Source organism: Dama dama, chromosome 33 (assembly GCF_033118175.1).
Source record: "Dama dama isolate Ldn47 chromosome 33, ASM3311817v1, whole genome shotgun sequence".
In the NCBI taxonomy this organism is placed as follows: Eukaryota; Metazoa; Chordata; class Mammalia; order Artiodactyla; family Cervidae; genus Dama; species Dama dama.
In genome coordinates, this window is record NC_083713.1 from 9667132 (window position 1) to 9694247 (window position 27116).

At 44.4% G+C, this 27116-nt stretch overlaps 1 protein-coding gene across 1 annotated transcript; it reads left to right on the forward strand.

Moving 5' to 3' along the window:
- Positions 1-1171: 1171 nt before the first annotated feature.
- NEMP2 (nuclear envelope integral membrane protein 2) lies at positions 1172-25527 on the forward strand. The gene is made up of 9 exons (XM_061135537.1): positions 1172-1339; positions 9558-9673; positions 15312-15543; positions 15683-15755; positions 17101-17194; positions 18011-18125; positions 19684-19912; positions 23391-23567; positions 24273-25527. Exons 1-9 carry the CDS (start codon positions 1234-1236, stop codon positions 24412-24414), a joined length of 1284 nt encoding a protein of 427 aa, XP_060991520.1. The 5' UTR covers positions 1172-1233; the 3' UTR covers positions 24415-25527.
- The last annotated feature ends 1589 nt before the right edge of the window (positions 25528-27116 follow it).

The window sequence follows — 27116 nt, forward strand, 5'->3', positions numbered from 1 at the left end:
ATTGTTAACTTTAGTCACCATTACATCCTCAGAACTTATAACTGGAAGTTTAGATCTTTGGACCACCTTCACCCAGTTCCCTCATCTCCCCAGCCCCTCTCCAGCAACCAATCTATTCTCTGTATCTCTTTAAATACACACACACACACACACACACACACACACACACACACACACACAAGTTAATTTCAAAGGGTATGTTACATTGGTGAGAGAATGTTTTCAGTTAAGTCGCTCAGTCGTGTCGGACTCTTTGCGACCCTATGAACCGCAGAACGCCAGTCCTCCCTGTCCATCACCAACTCCCAGAGCTTACTCATGTCCATCGAGTCAGTGATGCCATCCAGCCATCTCATCCTCTGTCGTCCCCTTCTCTTCCTGCCCCCAATCCCTCCCAGCATCAGGGTCTTTTCAAAGGAGTCAGCTCTTCGCATCAGGTGGCCAAAGTATTGGAGTTTCAGCTTCAGCATCAGTCTTTCCTATGAACACCCAGGACTGATCTCCTTTAGGATGAACTGGTTGGATCTCCTTGCAGTCCAGGGACTCTGAGAGACTGTTTTACATGCTCTTTATACTGAAATGTGAGAAGTCAGTCTATTTAAGCAACCAAATTGCCGATTTGTTATTGTTATAAACAAAACGGAAAATGAAAGATGAATTGATTTTTATTTTTTAAATTGATTTTTATTATTATTATTTTTTTTTAAAGTAAGGGGGTTGCTGAAGATTGGCGGCAGAAGGGTACGACAGAGGATCAGATGGTTTGATGGTATCACCAACTGGATGGACAGGCGTTTGCGCAAGCTCCAAGAGTTGGTGATGGACCGGGAAGCCTGGCGTGCTGCAGTCCGTGGGGTCACAAAGAGTCGGACACGACGGAGCGACTGAACTTAACTGAAGGGCCTTAGCCTTCCTGGGACGTCACGCAAGGGTACTCTGAAAACGGAGCCCTAAAACCCCGCAGTCGGGGTCAGGGGAGGTTTCTGCACAATCCAGAGACGGTCCCTGCGGGCCCGCACCCTCCAGGGTGAGACGGGGCGGAGCCCGGCGGGGCGGGGGCTGGCGGCGGCCGCACTCTTCCTCCGCCGGGGGAGGCGGGCCCTGCGCCCTTCCCGCCGGCAGGCCGCGCCGCCCCCAGCCCTCCCCCTGCGCCCCGCGCCATTTCCGCTTCTCTCGTCCGAGGAGCCCCGTCCCGCTCCTGCCAGGGCTGGGCGCGGCTGTGCCTCGAGCGGCATGAGGCTGCGGCCCGAGACGTGCTGGCTGCTGCTCTGGCTGCCGCCGCTGGCCGCGCAGCCCGCGGGCGCCGAGCGCTGGGAAGAGGAGGCGGCAGCCGTCTCAGGTAACCGCGGGCGCGGGCCGCGGGCGCGCGCACGCCGCCTCGCTCCCCGGCCTCCGGTCGCCCTTCCCCGTCCTTCCCCTCCCGCCCAGCTCCCCGGCCCGGCTTCCGGCGGCGAGCCAGGCTCTGCCCGCCCCGGCGGCGGCGTCTGCCTCCTGGGTTAAGGCTCCCTCCGCCAGCGCGGCCTCCCTGACCGCCTGCTTGGGCTTCCCTGGACTCTGCCGGGGACTGGGTTTCAGGCTTAGAGGCAGCTGCAAAGGTCATTCTGGCTCAGTTCCCACGGTTTTTTTTGTTTTGTTTTGTTTTTTTTTTTTCCATTTATTTTTATTAGTTGGAGGCTAATTGCCCACGGTTTACAGAAGCAACCAAAGCCCAGAGAAGTTTTGATTTGTCCAAGGACCTGAAGACAGGTCATTGTTACAGATGATCCTTGTCTCAAGGCTTTCAACACAGGACATTTGTATATATCAATTTAGGTCGAAAAATCTTTCTCCGTCTAGCTGCAACTTTGGACTCAAGATTAGGGATGGTAAAAGCTTAGCTTTAGAACTACACTGAAATTCGGCTGCCCTGACTAGTTCTTTGACCTTGAGTCAGTCAAGCCACTACTGGTCACGTGAAAAAAAACACGGATAATAATATTTCACAGGATTGTTGGGATATGTAACGTGTGCACGATGCCTGGTACAGAGAAAACAGGAAATGGTAGCTGCTGCTGGTGGTGGTGTGGGCTATCTATGGAGTGCTCGCAAGATCCTGACTCTGGGCAGGGCAAGAGTTCTAACTTCAGTTCTGCTATGAGCTTAACATTTCTATTTCATTAATTTCCCCCATTAAATCCTTTAAAAGATCTCCAGGACTCACTGTCCACTGATTTCTCTTCCTCTTTGCCCACCTTCGGTTGCAAGGGAGGCAGCCAGGTTTGGGCTTATAGGTGGGGAAAGCTGCCCCCCACCTCTGGTAAAATCCGGATTGTGTATGAATGAAGGCAATTACCAGATATTCAGCTGGAGTTGCCAACTCCTGGTAATCTCACAGTGAAGTACTTGGGGGTCTATTCTAGATCCGCTTTCATTGAATAGAAGTTTGTCAAGTGTTTACTTTGTACTGGGCAGTGTTAAAAGTGCTTTGATTGCGTTATCTTATTTAATACCCATAGTGGCCCTATAGGGTAGGAACCATTTATATACCCATTTTACAGAAGAGGGCTTGGTAGTAAGAGAGGTAACCGGTATATACTGATGGAAAAAATAAAGCACAGATCTGTCTAAGAAAGAGTTTCGGAGCATGGCAGCAGCCAGAACATTGTAAGTAGCCTGAACCAGCATCCCGAACTTTGATTTCTTCTTGGGTCATTACATTCAGCCACTCACTTGTACAATTACCTTGGTCCAGGCAGATAATCTTTAAGGGCTATAGTTTTCTCATCAGTAAAACAAAAATCTTCTACTGCTGAATGTTCTCCAATATTTTCCTTACCTTTTTCTCTTTATAAGGAAATCTTTTTTTTTTTTTACTTTGCTGGATCTTTGTCACTGCTCAGGCTTTCTCTAGGTGTGGTGAGCGGATGCTGCTCTTCGTTGAGGTGTGCAGACTTCTCATTGTGAAGGCTTTTCTTGTGGAGCACGGGCTCTAGAATACGTAGGCTTCTTTAGTTGTGGCTTGTGGGCTCTAGAATGCAGGCTCAGTAGTTGTGGCTCACAGGCTTAGTTACTCTGAGGCATGTGGAATCTTCCTGGACCAGGGATTGAACCCACATCTCCTCATTGACAGGCAGACTCTCATACACTGTGTGCGCTACCTTTTCTTTACTTTTATTTGCCTCAATGAACCCATTATTTTTCAGGTTTTTACTGTTACCGCTTTTAGTGTTGACACTGTCAACTTTATTTTGCTAATCAGATTATCTGTAAATGCTTTTGATCTAAGATGTACAGGATGCCCATTGAGCTGATAAAATTCTAGCCCATAGCTAAGAAAAATGGCAACTTCTATATCCTTACCGTAACACTTGCTGTTTCAGATGGACTTCACAGCTCAAACTGAAGCGTCCTGGACAGCTCTGGTATTGGAACCCCCGGACTAGACTGTCTGGGTCTGAGAACCACTGCTGCTCAAACAGTTTTATGAGAAACTTGAAATCAAACAGCTGGTACTTCGTTATAAAAAATAGGGCCCAGCTATAATGTGAGATGCTTGGATTAGATGATACTTCCTGTTCTAGAAATCTGTCTTCAAAATAGATACCCTTCCATGGAATGGAGAACATCCAGAGTGAGGCCAGAACAGACTCTGGCTCCCCATTTAGAGGAAAGTCAGAGGCAGTTGATACAGGAGGGGCAGATAGTTGTCTGCCTGAGAGGAAGAGGACCTTCAAACCAAAAGTCACCAGGAGTTTGGAACCAGCAGGCAAGGTCCTTAGATGAAGTTCAGACCACTGCAATGAATTCCCAGGATTGAACCACAGTGATAGGCCATTTGAAACCACAGCTTTCAAATTCATCCCTGGGGAAGAAAATCAATGCTTGCAGTTAAAATCAGACCGGAATGTGCATTTGCATGTGATAGTTTCGGTTTCATTCTCTGTGCACCTTCTTGGAGAAATGAAAATCAAGATTCATATTCAAGCCAGGTTAGAAAAACAAGTAGGGTTAATAGAGAAGTTCTTTTGTAACTTTGATACTACCTGCTAATTAGTTTGAATTTGAGCTTACAAAATAATACCCCCAAATACCCTTCAAAAATCCTGAACTCTCAGGAGTTCAAGTTTATTGCTTTTCAACTCTTCTCCCTCCCTTTCCTTACCCCAAAAGAAAAGCAGTCATATAGGCCAGATGGGGAAAGTGGCAGCCTGATTTAATAAGTGATTTTATTATTCTATTTTAATTTCATCTGAAGATATTTTTTCCCATAAGGGCATGTAAGGTTAAATTTTCAGAAGGAACATTGCTGAAATATTTTTAGTTGGAAATTAGTTGAAAATTTAGTTGGAAATTTAGTTGAAATTTATTTAGTTGGAGATTGTTTAAAATCTGCAAAGACCTGAAGAGTGTTTGTGCTTTTTATTTTTAGCATATTCCATAAGTAGGTTTAAGTACTACCTGCCCTTTTTTGAAGTTTTGACTGAATATTTTTACCTTAAAAGAAAAGGTAAGTTTAGTTTACGACTAAGCTCTTTAATTATATCCTTATACCTTTAGGAAAACTAATAAATGACAGATTTAGTACGAAAGAGTAATTTTAAATTTATTGGTTGAAGCCAGTGATGTGAAGCGGTCTCTTTTATATTTGATATGTAGTCCTAACGTTAGATTAAATATTTTCAAATTGAGTGGTATTTTAAGTGAACTAAGGGATCTCAGTGGTAAAGGGAACCCTGACTCTAACCCTTTGGTAATGTAAAGGACTGAGCTCTGTCACAGCAGTTTGGGCACGACTGGCCCGAAACCCACTGTTCTCTGGAAGTCGGGGCTGTCGGAAGGTTCAGGAGAGCCTGCTGAGGACTGCAGGTGGTTCAGGAGGACCGTGCTCGGTGCTGGCTTTGCCGGGTCGTCACAGTCAGGATGGCACTCGGGGTCGGTCTTGCAGATGCTCCCAAGTGCTCGGGAGCTGAGGCAGGGCTGGGCCGGCCCACACTTGCAGACCATTCTCCTGACCTGAATCAGGCTTGAGGAAGTGAGTACCCAGGTTATGGGGGTGGGGGACACCCGCTGGGAAGATGTGTTTCAGCTCCGGGGGAAGCAGCAGCTCTTTCTGGGCAGGTGTTACTCTCTTCTGACCCAGTGAATGATTGTTATGACATTTGTATGAATCCCTAGAATAGAATCCTTATGTTTTCTGGATTGCCTTGTAAGGACATTTTGCTGTTATTGTGGTATATTTCCATTTGCCCGATCTACCACCAGGAAGTTCCAGTGTTACCTGAATGAATGGGCAGAGACCGAGGCTGCATGAATCAATGACACCTGCAGACCTGCCCGCAGCCTCATAGCCTTCAGTGTCAGGGCTTGAACAGGTGACAGAGTTCAGCTAATAGTCAAGCTGGCTACAGTTGTTGTTTCCCACCCTCAGGCGGAGGTAGAGGAAGTAGAAACTGCCTAATGAAATGTCTCTAGAAGATAACTGAGAGGAGGCCTGGGACATGACCTTTATAAATGATCTAGAATGAGAAGACCTGGTTCCCTCTAGGAAGGCAGTAGGCCAGCAGTGTTAAGAACCTTAGTTGCCAAAGTTGCTGTCTTACGCTGGTCCAACTAGTCCATGACTTAAGGCTCCTTGGAGTGAATTCCCTTGGAGCGAGGGTTGCGGTTTCTCGTGGCTTGAGTTTCTAGTTCCTTAGACAGTTCGGAACTCTTGTGTGGGTTGACTGAGATGCAGTCGCCTCAGGAGACAGGTGGTAACAGGGCAGCCAGAGCACATCACGAAACGCCAGCGCCTCGTCTGTGATGTCTCCTGTGCTGTGTGAATTCAGCGTCAGTCTCACGGCCAAAGCCAGGCGTCGCTCTGGAGAATTCCAGGGGAGACGCTGTTTGCAGCATGCTCTTAGTAGTGGGTCTGCAGGTGTCAAAAAGCAGGGCAGCCTGCCTCTATCTGTGCTTTCCTTAATCCAGTTGAAGACCAGGTGACATCAGAGCAAGCGCTCGTCCTCCAGCTGGGAGGTCCCTTACACAGAATGCGCTGATGTACCATGTCGAGTCCAACGACAGCAAGCAGATTCCCACCACTTGCTTCTCGCTGCCCTCCTCTGCCTGGTGAGGAGAAATAAGATGGTTCCCAGCTCGAGGGCTATTAAGGGTTGGAGCTCTCACCCTTTAGTTCAAGGCACATGGATGCTGGGGTAGGGAAGAGGCAGTGGAGCCTGCGGGTTCTGTGGGTGGGATGACCATGGTGCAGGCTGCACAGATGTCCAGCATCAGGTTGCTCCAAGGGGAGCCTGGAGAGCGCCTTCTCTTATGGTCAGCACTGGCCAGGCTCTTATGAAGACTGGCCACTATAGGGAAAGAGCAAACTAGCCGAGATGGCGTAGTTAGGCTCTCTTGCCCCGCGTTTTGTAAATAATGATGATGTGACAGCTGAGATCCCTTATAGCACTGCTTATCACAAGGTACCCAGTTAGCTACGGGCTACTTTTGTTCTGTAAGCATATATAAGCTCCACCTGAAAAAGACCTCGTGGCTACGTTGTGGCTGTGTTATGTCTGTGTCCACTGCGTTATGTCTGTGTCTGCTGGGTCAGCCAGAGGAGAGAATACGGCGTGTCTGCAGGTCCTATGGCTCCTCGAGTTTTCTTCCAGCTTCCCTGCTCGTGCCTTGCCTCCCATGAGTTCAGCAAACAGTAGCACAGTGAGATACAGCGAGACAGCCTTGCCTTCCCTAGGTCAACTCTGCATGCCCAAATAACCCACCAGTCCTCTGGAATTACAGCACATGTGTAAAAGACGAATACTTCAACGTTGGGATCCAGTAATGAACATGCTGTGTCCTGAACTTCATGAAGGGAGAGTGTCAACTAAAAAATATGTATGTAATATGAAGAGAAGAAAGCAGAGTAAGAAGGGAGGGGTTGGAGTGTGCCGTTTCAGACAGCAGGGTCAGAGAGGGCCTTGCTGAGAAGGGGACGTCTGAGCACACAAACATTACCTACTGGAAGGAGAAACTCTGCCAAGGTCTGGGGAAAGCAGTGGCAAGCGGAGGAAACCGCATGCAGGAAAGCTTGAGGCAGGGGCAGCTCATTGTCCTGAGGACAGGGTGACCAGTATGGCCGGAGGGAAGGCCAGAGGTGCCTGGGTCCCAGGAAAGGAGAGCAGGTTTTGCTTTGAGAAGTCATTTGGGGAGGGGGGTGGTTGAGCAGGTAAATGATGCGCTCTGATTGATGTTTCTAAAAGGTCCATGTGCTGGTAAGAGGATAGATTGTGGGGCGGTGGGGGAATTGAGGTGGTTCTGGAGCCGACCAGCCAGCAGTCCTTTACATTCATCCAAGTGCATGAAGCCACCGTCTGGACGACAGGAGCATTTACTCCTAAAGTCAAGCTATTGCACTGCACCCAGACTGCATCATCTTGCTCTTAGCTGAAGAGTTACAGGTATCAAATGGTTTAGGAGACAGTCTTAGGACCAAAATGAAAAAACACCCCAGTGGAAGGTAGTGTTTGCCTGTGAAGCCCAGACTCCAGCATTTCCCCTGCCCACGAACAAGCCCACTAGTAGTTCCCATACTCGTGTGAACTGACTCAACCTGTGAAGCAGTGGAACTCTCTCAGAGAGAGCAAGGACCCTGGGAGGACCGCCGCAAAGGCCCTACAGTGGGCACACGTGTGGTTTGAGGAGGAACTCTGAGGAAAGAGCAGGCCGGGGTTCACATTCTCATGATGGTCTGGGCTGCTGGGGACTCCAGATCACTCTTCACCTGCCTCTCTCCCGCCTCCGAGTGTGCTCCCTCCGCAGTGACAGGCAGGGATCCCCTCTTTTATTGGAGACTCCCAGCATAAAGATCTCCGCTCTAGCTGACTGATTCCACGCTGTTCCTTCCTGGTCATTACTGGTTACCCAGTCCTTCCCCAGCTTTGGTGTAGCAGGTGGTTCTGGCTTCATTTCAGATTTTCCTGGAGAAACAGCTGATCACACTCTCCTTAGAGGAGTCGGGTTGGCCTGTGGTTTCTCTATGTGCCCTGTTGATGTTCCATATTTGACAGATGCAGTGGTGGTACCCTGTCCTGGGTCCAGGACTGGCTTTTGATTTTCATCTCCCTTTATTTAAATTCAATAGCAGCAGCTGCAGAGTAGAATGAACCCCATAACTTTTTAATTTGGTTGTGGCATTTACTACAGTCATTTACCATCTGTAACGCAGCACTTGTCTTCTGTTTTACTGTTTTGCTGTATTATATATTACATACTATATATTATATATTGCCTAGAACACACACATATGTATGTACTGCATCTGTTTTGAGCCAGACTTCTGTGCTCCAGACCTGTCATCTTTACCTAGTCCCATCAACCAAGACTCAGCACATCTAGAACTGAACTCATGCCCTTTACACTGGACAAATTTGCTTCTTCTCTGGCATTCCTTATGTGGATAAGGGGCCTCACTGTCTCCCCGCTCACCAGAACCATCAGGTTACCTCTGAATCTCTTTAAGTCTGTCGATTCCACTTCCTAGGTGTTCTTTGATCTGCTCTTTCTCCCTCCGACTTAGTTCATTTCTTATTCAGATTGCTTCGGGAGCCTCCACAGATCTGCTTGCCATGTTCTTCCCTTCTGACGTTTCACATGGCTTCCAGAATGCTCTTTCCAAGACCCGACTGTGTTCTCTGTTCCCACAGATGGGTTCTCTGCCCTTGTCTCCCCTGCTCAGTGCCAGGAAGCTGGCCTCTGGGCTTCTTTGCCCTCTGGCTTCCCACGGGGTCTGGCCGCTGAGAGACTGATGGGGGGGTGGTGGGCAGCAGTCCGGGCAGTGTCTGCGTTCCCTTGGATTGCTGTCCTCGCAGCTCTCGCACCTCCAGTGACAGTGGCCCCCCTTTGTCATCTCAGGCCTAGGAATGTTGAAGGCTTTCTGCCGTTGTTGGTGCCTGGGAACTTCGTGTTCCTTGTTGCTGATGCCGTAACCCTGTCCACGTCTTCACTGAACTCTTCTCAGTTAAACCCTCTGGCGTGTCAGCAGTTTCCTGCTGAAGCTTTGTTTACCTAAAATCCCTCAGTGCTCCGCTTTCAGCCAGAAGTCCCTGTTGCTCACTGTAATGATAACTGCTGCTTAGCTCTCTAGCTGCCGGTGTTAAAACGTCCTCATGGATTCCCTGCATTCCATCCTCGTGAATGGCTAGACCACTTCCATCATTTCCTTCATCTCTGTGGATCTGTGCACACTTGTCATCCCCATCCCCTGGCTTCTAGGTCACTGCCTCCAACTGTGATCAGTGGTCCACTCACATTTCCTCCTCTCTGGGAAGCCTCTTGAGTCCTTGTCCTCTCTTTCAAGACTGAAGACGTGCCTGTTCTCTTTGCTCTGACAGTCCTTCCATCTGTCATGTGACTACTGATATTGGACTGTAATATTTTTGTCTCCCGCTAGGCTGGAAAGACTGAAGGACTATAATTACTGCATAGAAGAATTTAATGCTCATGAACTATAAAAGCAGCCATCATTAACCCTGTGAATAAAAACGAAGATTTGGGGCAATTATATATTTAGGAAATATATTCTCTTTTCCATCTCTCAGTTTCTAGGTGTAAAGCTTTGAAGGAGATGGATTTAATTAAAGCTTCTCTGTCAGACTGTTACTGCTACAATCAAAATTCCCAAGTGAAATGGAAGTATATATGGTCAACTGTGCAGGTAAGAGCGTACTTTCAAATTATGTCTTAGGAACAGAGAGTTTAAAGGTACTATTTCAAGAGTAGAAATAGACATAGAGTTTTTGTGTGACATAGAGCTATTACCAGTAGGGAAGCGGCCTGGAGAATCACACGGTAGTTCAGGCAGAGGGATGTGGTAGAAACATAAACTCTCCATACTCTTCATCAGCCCTTCTCCATCTGTTCCAAGTAAATATACTATATGATGCAGTGTGCTTGCTGTTTAGACATGGCTCAGGACAACATCCTCTCACATACTTTCCAAAATAATTGCTATCTCAAACCTTTCTATATGCATATATTATAGAAATTCTGAAGTTACCTCTGATCTCACATATGGTCAAGATAGTCATCCTGGAATGCGAAGTCAAGTGGGCCTTAGGAAGCATCACTACAAACAAAGCTAGTGGAGGTGATGGAATTCCAGTTGAGCGATTTCAAATCCTAAAAGATGATGCTGTGAAAGTGCTGCACTCAGTATGCCAGCAAATTTGGAAAACTCAACAGTGGCCACAGGACTGGAAAAGGTCAGTTTTCATTCTAATCCCAAAGAAAGGCAGTGCCAAAGAATGCTCAGACTACCACACAATGGCACTCATCTCACACTTTAGTAAAGTAATGCTCAAAGTTCTCCAACCCAGGCTTCAATAGTACGTGAACCGTGAACTTCCAGATGTTCAAGCTGGATTTAGAAAAGGCAGAGGAACCAGAGATCAAATTGCCAACATCCGTTGTATCATAAAAAAACCAAGAGAGTTCCAGAAAAACATCTACTTCTGCTTTATTGACTACGCCAAAGCCTTTGACTGTGTGGATCACAACAAACTATGGAAAAATCTTCAAAGATGGGAATACCAGACCACCTAACCTGCCTCTTGAGAAATCTGTATGCAGATCAGGAAGCAACATTTAGAACTTGACATGGAAAAATAGACTGGTTCCAAATAGGAAAAGGAGTATGTCAAGACTGTATATTGTCACCCTGCTTATTTAACTTATATGCAGAGTACATCATGAGAAACACTGGGCTGGAAGAAGCACAAGCTGGAATCAAGATTGCCGGGAGAAATATCAATATCCTCAGATATGCAGATGACACCACCCTTATGGCAGAAAGTGAAGAAGAACTAAAGAGCCTCTTGATGAAAGTGAAAGAGGAGAGTGAAAAAGTTGGCTTAAAATTCAACATTCAGAAAACTAAGATCCTGGCATCTGGTCCCATCAGTTCATGGCAAATAGGTGGGGAAACAGTGGCTGACTATTTTTTTGGGCTCCTAAATCGCTGCAGATGGTGACTGTAGCCATGAAATTAAAAGACACTTGCTCCTTGGAAGAAAAGTTATGACCAACCTAGACAGCATATTAAAAAGCAGAGACATTACTTTGCCAACAAAGATCCGTCTAGTCAAAGCTATGATTTTTCCAGTAGTCATGGATGGATGTGAGAGTTGGACTATTAAGAAAGCTGAGTGCTGAAGAATTGGTGCTTTTGAACTGTGGTGTTGGAGAAGACTATTGAGAGTCCCTTGGACTGCAAGGAGATCCAACCAGTCCATCCTAAAGGAAATCAGTCCTGAATGTTCATTGCAAGGACTGATGCTGAAGCTGAAACTCCAATACCTGATGCAAAGAATTGACTCATTTGAGAAGACCCTGATGCTGGGAATGATTGAAGGCGGGAGGAGAGGGAACGATAGAGGCTGAGATGGTTGGATGGCATCACTGACTCAGTGGACATGAATTTGAGTAAACTCTGGGAGTTGGTAATGGCCAGGGAGGCCTGGCATGCTGCAGTCCATGGGGTCACAAAGGGTTGGATGCAACTGAACTAAACTGAAGTGCCAGGAATTATTCTAAGCTCTCAGGATCCATAAGTGAGCAAAATGGATCTCTGTTCCTGTGATGTTAACACTCTCAGGAATGTGGGGGTAGCTGGGGTGGTAGGGCAGGGTTAGCCATGTGTGTAAAAGAGGAGAAAATTATAAAACTGGTAAGTGCTATGAAAAAAGAAAATGTAGAGTCAGATAAGTAGAATGACAGAAGCAGGGGCAAGTTGCAGCATTGAAAAGAGCGGTTGGGGGAGTTCTCGTCGGAAAGGTGACGTTCGAGTGTGCTTTCAGTGATGTGAGTCACCCAGCAGGAAATCTGAGGAAAGTGTTCTCAGCTGAGGCAGAGCTGGGACATCATCTGCGTCGGTGGGCACATGAACTGCTTTGTACCGTTCCTGATAACTTAACACCACTTTGGTCACTTGCTTAAGGTGGTGTCTATCGGTTTGCAGTTTTACTACTACAAAATGACTATTTTCACCTCTGTGATGAATGAATATTTTGAGGGGATAATTTGAGACTGGGTATATATTCTGTTGCTCGTCAGACTTTCACCCTCTAGTTTTATTATCCATTGATGACGCTTGCCTAAATCAGTTATCATCAGTGTTTATCAAATGGTGCTTTTCTAATTCCATTATTCCTTTGACAGCCATTGGCATTCTTCTGTAAGGAAGAATTTACTTCTCCAATTTATTTAGAGCCATATAGTCTCGTGGATTGCCAGTTCATTCACTGGACTACAGTTCATTACTTCTGTTGTTTATGTTCATATTCATCTTGTCCTGGATTTGGCCAGTAAGAGCCCCTTCAAACTAGCTCCTGTGACTTTTACCTTGTGTTTATCATTGTTTGAGCAGTTCTTTACCTTCTGGCAAATAAGATGTTCCCAGGCTTACCCTGTGATTTCTTAGACCCAGCTCTGGAGTCATACATTTTCTGAGGAGCCTAAGTGTTAGGTATTACTACTGGGTATCATTGTCAAATGTGTGTGTACACACACATACGCATCCGTACTCCTGTACCCATAACTCTTCCTTCCTTCCTTCCTGTCTATCTTTCTGTCAAAAAACCATGCATTCTTACTTCTCCAGTACCACTGGATTCATTCTAGTCTTTGTCCTTTCCATCTCTGTAGCTCTCTTCTCAGATTGTGAGAAACCTGGTTCCCATTATCCTCAATACATTGATTTATTTTCCTATTCCTGGAGTAATTTCAGAGTTGCTAAGCCATACTGTTGTGAAAAGCAAGCCTAGTAACAAGAACTCAGCATTTGTTTACAAGGTTTTATCCTCATAGTTTGCACCATCTAAATACTAATGGGGTTACAAATCTAAATACTGTGCTCAGAAGTTACTCATTCCCACCCATCTCCCTTAAATCTGGTTATATTATTCATTTGGGATACATTTGTTGTTATTTGTTACCATTTCAGAGTTTTTCCTCATCCTAGTGGATTTTATTGTCATTTTTTTTTTTAGCATGTACAATGTTAAAGTCAAAAGGGTACAATATTAAAGGCCCAGAAGTCAAAACTACACAAAGATGTTCTCAGAGAAGTGTCCCTCCATCTCATCCCTCTAACCCTTTCCCACTCGATACATGTAGGGAATCAGTTTTGTTCTCTTTCCTGTGTTTCTTTTTGCAAAAGAAGCAGTGAGGCATATTTATAGATCATGCTTAAAGCCATGAGGCTAAGCAGTGAGTTTAGATGGAGAAAAGGAAAGGACCAATGACCAAGACTGGGCCAGTTTGCAATTAGGAGATCGGGGGGATGCAGCAGAGGAGAGAGAAGGGTGAGCAGGGTGGGGAGGTACCCTGGGAGCCCCAGGAAGTGCAGCAGGGACGGGGGGTGAGGGCCCAGCCATGCCGGACTCTGTGGACGGATCAGAGGACGACAGGGAATGCGCTGACCATTCGGTTTAGCAACATGGAGGTCGCTGGTGACCTTGTCAGGGGCAGCCTGTTGGGAACGAAAGGCTGATTGAAGTGGCTAAAGACAGAAAGAGGGGAGAGGAACTGGAGAATGCAGAAGAATTTTATTGCAGTGGGAAGCGGGGAAAAGGGGTGATGGCTGGAGGGTGAAAGGAAGTCAATAGAAGGTTTTCATGTGTGTATTTTTTTTAAATGAGGAAAATACTGGCATGTCTGTAAGCTGACGGGAATGGTCTAGTAACGTGGGAGGAGGTTCTGGTGGGATGTTCTTGAGCAGCCGAGTGGGTCGGATCCAGGGCACAGGTTGGGAGTTTATCTTTAGAATGGAGCATGTCAATCTCCTTGTGGTGGGAATTTCCTCCGAAATGCACAAGCCGGAAGCAGCATGTGCCTGCAGTGCTGACAGGTGGGGAGACACGGGGATAGGAACCCGTCGGGTTCTCTTCCATCTCTTCCGTTCTCTGTGAAGTTGGAAGGATCCTCAGCCAGGAGTGAGGAGGGGAGGAGTTATTGGGGTATTGAGGACAGAGACGCTGTGAGGTTGGGGTTGAAGAGAAGGGAAGAGTGGCTGGACAGGAATGTGTGGTGTGAGGGCAGGCAGCCCTCTCTGGCCCCACTTCAGGTTCCCAGACACGGGTGGGAAGAGAGCACTGCTGGTTTTTCCAGCGCAATGGGGCAAGTGCAAAAGTGGGAAAGGCGGAGGGTTGAATTTTGCGAGTGAGGATGACAGAGCAGGAGGGGTACAGACAAGGATACATGTGAGGGATTGTTTCATGGTGACTGATCATGGAACTCAGCTGGAAAAGAAGGGGCTGAGGCCATCCGGGGTGGGGAGGAGGGGAAAGATGCTTGATCAGTGCTGGGGTCCATGCTTGCTGGCGTCTGGGAGTCAGCGGGGCACACTGGAAAGATAGGAGGTGGTGGTTGTCTACTGGGGTGCATTTCATGCAGCCTATATTTGGGGCTGCAGTTTGGGACTGATGAGATTTAGTGTGTGGCCGCGAGAGTGATTACCTGAGGTGTGTGGAGAACAGGAGCTGTAAGAGGGGAGAAGTTCGGGGAACCAAGAAGCCAGGATATTGGAAGGACAGGATGTGTATATTGTGTAAATTTAATCCCAGAGACATATAACAGGAAGTAGTATTTGGAGAGTGATCGTGAGCCAGGAGCTGAAGTCCCAAGAGGTTTGGGGTGGAGGTAGATTGTGGGTGATACCACCTGATGCCTGAGATTCAGGGCTGGTGCTCTCACTCCCCTTTTCAGGCGCGCCCTCTCCTTGGACACAGAGGAAAGAGGGATAAAGGCAGCAGCAGAGTGTCGTTTAATGGTCCCTGGGCTGTTGGCCTCTGCTTGGCATCATGGATGGCGCTTTGCTGCGAGAGTTGAGTAGGGCCTGGGGTTGGGTCCGTCTTCAGAGGACATGGTGACAGAAGCCTGAAGCACATATGCTCAGCTGATCCAGAAGATAGAAATGTTTTTTCTCAATCACAGTGGAAACGGTGGAGAGATAAATCCTCTTCTCTTGAGGTTTATAACCCAGTAGTTTGCTGCCCATTATTTCCTCTCATCTGTTTGCATGTGGCCTTTGGTCACAGTAACCTGCTGGAAGAGGGTGTTAAATAAACCACAACTCGGGGAGAAACATCCGCTCTCAGAAGTGTCTGTGCTCCCATACGTGTTGACTAAACCCAGAAAGCCAGGTCCATCCGTGGGATCAGAACGTGACCAAGTTCTCTGAGTGTTCTTTACTCAGCCAGTTCTGGGCTCGCTCTCTTCCTTTGCTCATGATTTTAAGAAGCTGATAAGAAGTTCTAACTTCTCTGTTTGTGAATTTGTTGATTCTCGTTTCATAGGTGAAAATCGCCAGTTCAGGCCTGCTCAGTGTTGTATATATCACAGAAAAGTATAATTGCCAGTATCCAGAAACCATTCTATCCATCATCAAATGTATGATTCATAACTTTTGGACACCAGAGGAGTCTAATGATATAACCATAATCATCCATCCATATGGAGAGACTGTCTGTTTCTCTGTGAAGCCAGCCAGGAAGACATTTATCTATACAATAAGTGTGAAACAAAACAGTAAGTCTGTTTTTATTCCACTTGATTTTCTGGGTTCAGCTTTTCTGGAGTGACATTTCAGTAAGTTGACTGTCTTTCACTAACTGCATTGACACAAAATCTTTGTTGTGTGTCTTGTGTTTTTTTTTTTTTGCTCCAGTTGTGGATTTCAAACTGTTCTTTGTGTTTGTGGTGGGCATCCTCCTCTTCTTTTATGCAAAGACCTTGAGTCAGTAAGTATTCATTTTTACTTTCTTAATTTTGTGAGTCAAAAAGAGTAGAACAGGAGGATTGCCTGGTGATCCCGTGGTTAGGACACTGGGCTCTCACTGCCAAGGGCCCGAGTTCAATCCCTGGTCAAGGAACTGAGATGGCATAAGCCACAGGGCATAGCCGGGAAGGCAAAAAAAAAAAAGAGTAGGACCCTTTTGACCTTGTGCTAAATATTTCCATACTAGTTGTAGTTCTTGCTTTAGGTTTTGCCAACAACAGGTCTCAAGATAGTTTTGAAAAGGTTTTTAAAACCAGCGAGAGTTATTTGTATAACATGGTATGTTCCGGTTACGCGGTGCTTGCACATGCATTGTTTTGTATCATGTATCAGTATATGTTATTTTAACTGATTTGTTTCCCTTAGCAACTATGTGAGCTCTGGCTTATTATTTGCATTTTATGGATGAGAAAACCAACATCCATCGTTACAAGGCTAGTCTTGCCAGGGCTGAAATTCACACTCAGGTTTTCTGATGCCGTGCCTTTCTCTCTGACATTTGTAACACCTCCTAGATTTGTGACTCTGATACGGAAGGTTGAATTTAACATATTATCCTGATGTTTTGTTTCTTATAACTTCTTTTTTGAAAAATTTCTTTTCAATAATATTTTACTTCTTGACTTGCTATTCTGTACATTGTTTATTTTTGAGCTTTTTGTTAGAGCTTAAGAGTGTATCTTTAATGTCGTCCATGGTCTTAATAAAAACTATATGTTTCTTGCATAACCTGAAGAGTAAAGCTTGGACTCAAAGGAGCTGGGCTGCAAGCCTGACTCCTCCCAACTGGCAGATACTGATTTGAGGAAAGTCTTTAACTTTTTGGCGCCTTTTTCCTGCCATGTTAAATTGAGACATGGATAGCTATTGCCCATGGAGTAGGAAATGGCATCCCACTCAAGTATTCTTGCCTGGAAAATCCCCGCAGGCTACAGTCCATGGGATTGCAAAAGAGTTGGACATGAGTTGAGCAATTGAGCACACACGTAGCTCCTATACAGGGCTATAGTGAATGCATGTAAGGCTCTCGGACACGTGCCTGCCATATGATAGGTGCTCCAGTAATTACTATTGGACCAGACTGTGAACACAGAAGATAACTCAGACGTTCTGTTCTGAGTCAGTGGCAAGCTATTTACTATACATTTCAAGTAGAGATTTCACTTTTTAAGAGTGTAGGACATAATTAAAGCTGCCATCTTAGTTTTTCCTCTTAGTATTCTTTATGGCTTCTGTCAAATTCAGCATTTCTAATACTGAAGGTGTGACTTGGCATTCACATGGCTCTTTTCTGGTCGTCTTGACAGAAGCCCTGCTTTCTTCTACTCTTCGGGGACTGTGCTAGGTGTTCTAATGACATTAGTCTTTGTCCTGTTGCTGATGAAAAAGTTCATTCCTAAGGTAGGTGTATCAGGTACAGATGAATTAAAAAATGGAAATCGTGATCTCATAAACATGAAAAATTGATTAAAATTAATTCATGTTTATTATGACAGTTCCTAATTTCTGCATTGTATAAACTGGCTTAAATTGTCTTTTCTTAGAGATTCTATTTTCATTTGTTACAATGTGTAGGTTTCAGTATTATATTTTGGCCACACTTTTTTTGAGACCCTTTTATTTTCTAGATAGTGCATCTTTCTTATGAGTGGTGGGGACTCATCCTATGCTGAATGAAAATTCCTCTTGGCATAGTCGAGGAATGGCATGATGCTGAGCCATTAGGGCCTTGAATAACAACGTTGCAACACCCAGGGATTTCTTCACCATTATTTGTTCCCCCAAAGCACCTTCAGTAAAAGAATGGCCTACACTTAGTTGAGGATACATATGTATCATTTCATGATGCTAATGTTGGGCTTACTCTGATGAAAGCTCACAACACCAGCATTATTTTGAGATGAATTTATTCTTTAGAACAGTGTTTCTCCAGCTGTAATGTACATGCAAGTCACCTGGGGTCCTACTGAAGCACAGCCTCTGACTCAGGAGTCTGCTGTGGGCCTGAGAGGCTTAGTTCCCACCAGATTCCTACTGACGGTGAAGCTGCTGGTGCGTGGATCATACCTTTAGTGAGACTCGAGAAGAGGGTCTTGTCTTGACTTCAGTGTAGTTTGATATACAGATTTCAAATACAAAGGGTTTTATTTGTTAACGTCTACTTTTATGAGAGTGAATGAACCAAAAACCATGTGATTTATTTTCTTCCACACACAGTATAGCACCTTTTGGGCGCTAATGCTTGGTTGTTGGTTTGCTTCACTTTATGTTGTGGGGCAACTGATGGAAGAGCTGAAGAGACTGTGGTATGAAAGCAGAATATATGTATTAGGTAGGTAAAGATTTAAAAAATACAGTCTGTTATCGGTAAAGCGAAAAGTACAGCCAGGGGCCTTCTCTTGACATACGCTCCAGCATTCAGATTTTCATTTTGAACTAAGGAGAAGAATTGTTAAAAAATAATATTTTATTCCCATAGTTGGTGGTTTCAGTTCATTAGATATCATTTTAGACTGTTTCTCTTTGACATTCTTCCTAGTTTTCTACTCTGATGATCAAAAGAGCAAAGCGGTGTTTGGCCTTTTTGACTGCATATGTTTTTAAATTGCAGTTAAGCTCTAACCACCTCTAAATTGTAATGAAAAAATTGCTCTAAAATGTGGCTCTTTATTTCTTTTTCTTAATGTATTTATTACAAAAGGTAAGAAATTATAAATATAAATGACCAATGAAAACTTGACTTTTAGAAACAGAGAGGCTTGTTCTTGTCATTTAAAAGAACAAAAATATCTCAGCTTTTTAGAGTGTTTTAATTAGGAAATAACAGAGAATGGGAGAATCCATTTTCTCCTAACCTGTTAGTGCTCAATTTCTCATATAAGTACACCCACCCAAAGAAAAAGCAATCGATTTTTGTTTCATTTGAAGCTTTTATGTTTTTAGTCCATTTTTCTCTTTATATTAAAGTATTTTCAAAGTAAATTATTGCTGTTATGGTGTGTTTCTTTAAGTACTTAACATTTCTATAAGGTGAGAACATTTTCCTCTATAGTTCAATTACTAAATCTTAAAAAATTAATAGTTACATAAGATTATCTGTTATCTAGGCCATGTTCAAATTTCCTAAACATCCTTGATGTTTGGTTTTATAAGGTAGGATATAGTCCAGAATGACATTTTGCATATGTTGTGTCCCATAAGTCTCGTTTAATCCTTAATAGGTTTGTGGTTTTGGGTTTTTTCCCCCATCTCAGTGATATGCTGAAGAGACCAGGTTAGTTGTCATACAGAATGTTCCACTTTCTGGATTTCTCTGATTATTCCTTTGTGGTATAATTTAACTTGTTTCTCTCCTACATCTTATATAAGCTGGAAATTAGGCCTTGAGACTTGCTTAGATAGAAATGAAATGCTTGGTGAGCACTTAAGAGGTGACGTGCTCTCGACATTGGATCACCACTTGTCCCTCTGTTAGTAGGACAGAAACAGCCCCAGATTGCAAGGGTGACAGCCCGATCCCTTCACTGTAAAATCACACTGTGATTTAGTGATTAGAAAATTAAAAACAGGTTTTGTGGCAGACTATGACGTACACTAAGGCTTATTCCTGACCAAAGCAGCTGTGATAACATCTGTCCTCTACGACTCTGGGCCAGAAAACAGGTATACTTATATATTATAATAATGTATTCTTATACATCCTTAAGTACTGCAGAGTCCACCTAGCAGCTCACAGGGGAGGAATAACTAGCTCTAAATGCATTTTTCAGCTTCATTGGGGAAAGAAAAATGCAGGTGTTCTGATATGTTCTTAGCTCTAAGTCTGCCAGGTTTTTCCCATAACTGCAAATTTGGCGTTAACGTTATTTTACATCTTTCTGCTCTTACAGGCTACGTCTTGACACTTGGGTGTGTCAGCTTTGCTGTTTGCTACAAGCACGGGCCCCTGGTGGAGGAGAGGAGCGTGGTGCTCCTGGCGTGGCTGCTGCGGCTTCTGTCCCTGCTCCTGGTGTACGCGGGGGTGTCCGCGCCCCAGTTCGCCTACACGGCCGCCCTGCTCCTCATCCTGTCATCCGGGAGTCGGCACTATCTGTGGAGCGCGCGCGCCTGTGTCGGGAGGTGTGTGGCTTCCTTTCTTTCTTCCGTCATAAGCTTGATGTTTTGAGCTCTGGTTTTATTTATTCTATGGGGGCATTTTTTGGACATGTCCTACTTGATATCACAATTCACTCCACTTCATCTGGAGATTGCAGATTTCCCTCTGAGAAGGGGGTGGCTAGAGAATGTAAGCGCCTGATCCAAACTCCACTGCTAGCTGTTGTTAATCTTCCAGAGCCACCGGTTACCAGGTAATGACAGCTCACCCAGAATTCACTAAAATCAGTGACAAAATTACTTAGGCATGGTGTCACCTAACATTTCTACTTTCATTCTACATTTCCTTTTTTGGGGGTATTTGTTGTGCTTATGAGATACAAGGGAACAGAATTGAATAACAAATTGTTGAAAGTTATAATTTATATAATCAGGACTTTCTTTTTTCTTAGGTTTTAAGATAAGGCTTAAATATCCTTAAGCCATGGAGTCTGAGCACCTGTTTTTGTGCTAGGTGCACAGTGAAGGAGATGGCCCCCACCCTGGAGGTGTACTTGTTGAGACATAGGCATATTGTTGCTAGAGCAAGTGTTCAAATAGGCCTGCCCAGGAAGTATGCACATTTAGTCACTCAGTTGTGTCCAACTCTTTGCGATCCCATGGGCTGTAGCCCGCCAGGCTCCTCTGTCCATGGGATTCTCCAAGAAAGAATACTGGAGTGGGTTGTCATTTCTTCCTCCAGGGGATCTTCCCGACCCAGGAAGATTGAACCCAGGTCTCCTGTAATGCAGGCATATTCTTTACTGCTGAGCCATTGGAGAAACCCACCCAGAAAGTGTAGCATGTAGGAAAAGTTCAGGAAAGTTCTTGAAAAGAGACTAATGGGCTGAATCCTAATGAATCAAGATAGCCAGATGAATAAATATAGGAAAGGCCTTCCTGACAGGGAGAAAGCCCGGTTTGCTACCATCCCAGAGCAGGCGAGCGAGGTTGGTGTCCGCCAGGATGTGGAGGCCTCGCAGGCGGTGCTGGAGAATCTAATCTGATCCTGTACGTGGTGGAGGCGCTGCCCTTTCTGCATTTCCGGCAGTGCACTCTGACTGCTGCCCAGACAGGAGTTAGAAGTCAAATTCTTGGGGCCCCAGAAGGTACTGAGTGAAGGATTCTGAGCAGAGGGAAGGCAGTGGTGAGGACTGTGGAAAGTTCTGCAACATTGCCCCAGTGAAATGGGGTCAGTTACCACTCAGCTTGAGCTCATGATTGCCATGTGAGAATATGGGCCTTGCCAGATCTCCTCGTTTCCTAGAAAAGCTGGGAACATGGATGGAATTTGTCAAGTCTTACGATTTTTAAATGTTGGCAACTAACTAATACGAAAATAAAAACACAGTCAACAAGCCAGAATCCAAGCAGAAACCACAGTCACTCATTGGGCAGTGGGATGGGGCCCGTCTGTCTTCGGGTGCAGAGGGTGGAGGTTAAGAGCAGGTTGGGGGGCAGGAGACCAGTCATCAGATGTCACAGTGGCCCAGGCAAGAGGGGAGGAGGGCCTGGAGCAGGGCGGTGAGATCAAAGCTAGAAGAGGGAGTTAGTGAATATTTACGAGGTAAACTTGACTGTGAGAGGGGAGACTCTGTGACAGCTGATAGTTTATGGATCTGCTGACTCCACGGGTGGTGACGTCACAGGGCTAAAAAGGCACCAGAGACAGGGCAGGGCCTCTCTGCAGAGGATGTTGGCAAGGCTGATGCCAACTGCTTCTCTCTGCCCTGTCTCAGAGGCAGACAGGGACTCGGGCTCTCTGAGTTCCCTCTGCCAGGAGGGCACTGGCCACTGCACACCCTTCAGGCCTCTAGTCCCTTGTCTGGCTTGTGGCCTGAGGAACCCAAGAGAATTCCTTCCACTTTCCTTGTCAGCATCCGCTACCCTGCCAAGAGCCAAGTATGTTCTGTTACCTGCACGGTGATCCTTTTATGCATTTGCTGTGCATTCTCTTGAACACAGACCTACTGATCAAAATGTACTGTAACTTCCTCAACTGTTCATATTGCTGATGAGTAATTTTGTGAAGCATTAGGAAATAAAATAGGAACTTATAGGTTAAATAATAAGCCAAAGAAATAATACTTTGATTGTGTAGTACTTTCTAGTTTACAAAGAGCTGTTTGAATACATTCTGATAATACATGGTAGTTATTATTTTATCTCTGTCGAACACTTACTGTAGGCTGTTCACTGTGCTAAGCATCTGACACAAAGTAATGTTTTTCATTGTCCAGTGACCTCCTGAGGTTGAAGATGTTGCTTTCATTTGTCTTCCATGTGAGCAAAATGAGGCTCAGAACTGTGAAGCGCAGTTTGCACAGTGGGTGGACCTCACAGCTGAAACTGTATGCCCGTCTTCTGCTCAGAGCCCCGCATTTTCCTCCATGGAGACCAGGCTAGGTGTTCAGAAAAGGAGGAGGAAATAATGTCAGTGGTTCTCTAATCCAGCTTATCAACCACCAGACAATCTGTAAAAGTTTAAAGATTTTCAGGCCCCAAACCTCAAGAAAACATATATTAAAACACCTCCTGGTGATTTTGTTGCTCATTTGTATTTGGGAATCTCTGGTTAAATTTTAAACCACCTAAAACATTTTTTTTAAAACTCACTGATAAATACACGTGTTAAAACCTCTTCATCATTACCGCTCTTTATGAGATTCTTCACTCTAGGACTTTTTTGATTGGAAAAAAGTTCCAATCGTGAGCCCCTCCATATGTAGCAAAAGAATAATGATTTTAATATTATGAATTACTGTGTGTACGTGACCCTTGTAAAGTGTGTTTACTTCCTCTGAGATTAGTCAGCGTCTCCACCACTAGATGGAGGCCATACCCCACAGATCTTCCCAGCTTCTCTATTTAGACTCAGTGGCGAGTGATTCTGCTGGGTCTCCATAAAAGGACATCTCAAAGGTTTGCTGCTGTTGGTGCCCAAGAAAATCAGCAGGGCAGGCAAAAAGAAGCCAGGTTTTTAATTCCCTGATTTGAAATCACCAAGGAAGAAAAATACAATTATGTCTCTATCAGAAATTGATCCTCAGGACTTCTTGGTGATCCAGTTGGCTAAGGCTTTACACTTCCAATGCAGGAGGCCCAGGTTCAGTCCTTGGTTGGGGAACTAGATCCCACATGCCACAACTAAGTCTGCATGCCACAGCTAAAGATCCCGTGGGCTGCAATGAAGATGCCAGCGCCAAATAAATTTTTAAAAAAGGATCCTCAGTGCCTTAAGATATTATTTCAGCTGGTCCAGGAAGAAGGTGAATGTACAGTTAGGCCCAAATTACATGTTCTATAAACCTCAATTGGGATAACAATAGAAATAAGTATAGTATGATATAGAGGAAGTTAAGAATTATTACTTTCTAAGAAATGTATTTTTATAAATCTGAAGAGTTGAATTGAGCAACCAGATATGGCCAGGAATCTAGCAACCAAATGCTGCCTGTTTTAGGAAAATGAAGAAATGGTTTACATCAGAGAAGCCGGTGGTGAAGTTTCTTACTGAAGACGAATACAGGGAACAAGCTGATGCCGCCACAACCTGCTCCCTGGAGGAGCTCCGCCAGGCCTGCCGCAGCCCCGGCTTCCCATCCTGGCTGGCTGTCTCCAGGCTCCAGGAGCCGAAAAAGTAAGCCTCGCCCCACTGCTCACACCACAACTGGGTCGCAGTTACCCTGGAAATAACATGACAGTTTGGATCAGGTCCTTAAGGCTAGAAACAGGCAACTTCCCGGGTAAGGTGACATGGAAGCTATGAGAGCTTCTTTTGCTTCAGCGCTCTGATGCAGCGTAGAACGACCAGGGCCGGAGTAAATGTTGATCTGATGTATTATATTGGGAAGGCCATAAAGACCACTCAGAGGAGAAGGGAGACAGAATGGGATGCGTCATCTGCTTCTCATGCTTTAGGGGTGGAAACTCATTTATAAAGTTCACCAAGAAAGAAATCTCTGCCCTAGCGTCTTTTCTTTACTGTTTTTCCTTTTTCGTTGCTTTATCCAAATAGCAGTGCCCTCAACTTAAAAATTGAAGCGGGGAAGACACTAAAGTAATGAATAAATAATACATTTAATAAGAGAGAAAAGGAATTAGGAAACAGGAGTGGGTATATTTAGCAGCACCTGGTGCTTCCAAGTCTGCCTACTTCTTGATCCTTTCCTGAATGTCTGGAGGAGCACATAAGCCATCCCTGTTTTTACACCCACTGTGCAAATGCCATCCTCTACGGATGCAAAGACAAATTTAATTAAAGGGGATAAGTAGCCAGGGAACATGTTATCTTCCAAATAAAGCTTTCCGTGATAACATTAACTTTATTTAAAACAAATACTAGGTTTGCAGACTTTGTTCTCGGAGGAAGCCACTTGTCGCCTGAAGAAGTGAGGCTCCATGAAGAACAATATGGCCTTGGGGGTGCCTTCTTGGAAGAGCAGCTCTTTAACCTGAGGACTCGTGACAGTCTGCCTGCACAGTGACTTCATCCTGGACAAGGAAGTGAGGATGGGCAGGGATCCTGTGAAAGGTGGGCAGAACTGTTCCAAGGAACAGTGGCCAAAGCATTTGCTACAGAGAAACATCAAACCATACTGGAAAGGAAAGCTAAACTATATAGAAGATAACTGATCCTTCTTGTTCAGTTCTGTGTGTTGTGCTGTAGGTGGCACCGAGATTGTGTGACTGTCATCATCTCTTTCCTTGAATGAAGACTCTCGTTAGGAACAAGGGAATCGTGTTGATCTTCAAAGGACCAATTAATGTGAATAAGTTCCTTGTCAACTCCAGAGCATTAAAGCTACTCTTAAACCCCAGAACCTGCAACAAAATAGTGCATTGCTCTTCCTGCGTGTTATCAGTGTAAGGACTGGAAGAGACCTGAGATACGCTGGACCAATGTTTTCCAAAGTGTAATCCACAGGATGCTAAAGTGTTAGCAGGTAAGGGATCCTGAGGTCAACCCAGATGGATACACGATTAGACAAACATCCTGCAGGACTTCTCAGAGCCTTTAGTCGTGCTAATGCATGTTGTGTGAACCTCCTGAAGAGGAGAAATGGTGTGTAGCGGTCTCTGACTTAATTTGAAAACAGAACCCTTCTTTATGAGATTAATATTCCTTGGACAGAATGTTTAGAAAATGCTGATGGTGAAGGAATGGAGGCTTGAAAAAGTTAAATAACTTGTCCAAGACCACAGGGAATTTTAGAGGCAGCCCTGGGACTCGAACTCCTGCCCTGCTGTTTCCTGTGGTTCAGGTAGAAGAAGAGACCTTTAGAAGCAAGCTGAGGGGCCATCTCTCCACAGCCTTGTGTCTCAGAGTATTGCTGACTTATTTTTTTTACTTTTTAATAATACCAACTAACTGATGACTGCAATAAACAGAAACATGTCCTAAGGTTATATTTTAAAGTTTTGACAAGACTTTTATAGACATATATAAAGATGAGGAGTTAGAATTACTTTCTAAATTTTTGTGTGTGTTGAAATTGTTAAACTACTTTTTGTATTTCTTTGTATGTTGAAATTTAACCTCAAGTTTACTGGCCTGTTTTTTAAAATTGTGTAATTATATATAACAATTTCCTACAAAACAGATTTGTGTTCTTCCTTATAGAGAACAAATCTTTCTTCTTCTTGATTCATGGTGTTAATTCTGGAGTGAAGTGAGGGACTGATCGTGAGCTTTGACCCTGTGGAAAAGAGGCCAGAAGATAGGTCTGAGGAAAGATCTGAACATGGCAGAACAACCGAAGGGTTAAGATGTTCTTGAATTCATTCTCTTTAAGAATCAAATATGGACTCTTTTGCTGTTGGGGGGGTGTGAAGAGTAGCAGCATAAAGAATAAGGCATCTCCCATCTCTCATCTGCGTTGAGTACAGGGGTCCTGCCCTTCACAGGTGGTTGGCATGGGTTCTCTGCCTCATGCCACCACAGGTGCGTAGTTGTGGAGCCCAAGGGAACCTTTGCCGTGTTCCTACTTCCACCAGCTGCCTCATAAAAGCTCACTGTTGTTAGCAAATTGGACTATTTGACACCAACATATGTGGGTGAGATGTAGTATAGGTGGCCATGTTTAAATAATCATATCATTCTATATTATTTTTTAAAGGTTTTAAAACATATACCACAAAAATTGCTTTGTGAACTAGTTGTGTAGTTTGCCAGTAATACTTAGGGGGCTGAATTACAAGAGAGTATCCATCTGACATTTAGGGCAGTATTTGAATTCATGACCTTTTTTTTTTTAATCTAGAAATTTAAGAAATTTTAGATTTTAAGAGGTTTGGAATAGTTGATATCTAAACATTTAAAAGAGTTAAGACCCCCAGAATGGCATCAAGAAAAGACAAAGGATCTTATATTTTTCTGTATGTGATTATTCTCCAGAGTTTAGAGAAGTACAATGTTTTAATCACTTTTTTTTTTTTGGTCCACCTGAAAGAAGGATCCTATGCAAAAATAACATAATGGATGTGGAATTTTGAAGACACTTGCAGTGAGACAGGAATTTTTAGCTGACCCTAAGAGCCAGATGCTTTCTGTATTTTCTTTATTTCCTCTTTTACATAAATATTTTTAATAACTGTTTTATTGAGATATAATTTATATACCATATAGTTCATCTGTTTAGAGTGTACAATTCATGATTCTTTTTTTTTTGTAATTTATTTATTTTTTTATTAGTTGGAGGCTAATTAGTTCACAACATTTCAGTGGGTTTTGTCATACATTGATATGAATCAGCCATAGAGTTACACGCAGTCCCCATCCCGATCCCCCCTCCCACCTCCCTCTCCACCCGATTCCCCCGGGTCCTCCCAGTGCACCAGGCCTGAGCACTTGTCTCATGCATCCCACCTGGGCTGGTGATCTGTTTCACCATAGATAATATACATGCTGTTCTTTCGAAACATCCCACCCTCACCTTCTCCCACAGAGTTCAAAAGTCTGTTCTGTATTTCTGTGTCTCTTTTTCTGTTTTGCATATAGGGTTATCATTACCATCTTTCTAAATTCCATATATATGTGTTAGTATGCTGTAATGTTCTTTATCTTTCTGGCTTACTTCACTCTGTATAATGGGCTCCAGTTTCATCCATCTCAGAACTGATTCAAATGAATTCTTTTTAACGGCTGAGTAATATTCCATGGTGTATATGTACCACAGCTTCCTTATCC

What these genes read in the sequence shown, in the direction of transcription:
- NEMP2 (XM_061135537.1), top strand. Translation starts at nt 1,234, where the DNA reads ATGAGGCTGCGGCCCGAGACGTGCTGGCTGCTGCTCTGGCTGCCGCCG. An exon ending in AATAAGTGTGAAACAAAACA is followed by an intron (nt 15,544 to 15,682) that starts GTAAGTCTGTTT and finishes TTTTTGCTCCAG; the next exon opens with TTGTGGATTTCAAACTGTTC. An exon ending in TGAAAAAGTTCATTCCTAAG is followed by an intron (nt 17,195 to 18,010) that starts GTAGGTGTATCA and finishes TTCCACACACAG; the next exon opens with TATAGCACCTTTTGGGCGCT.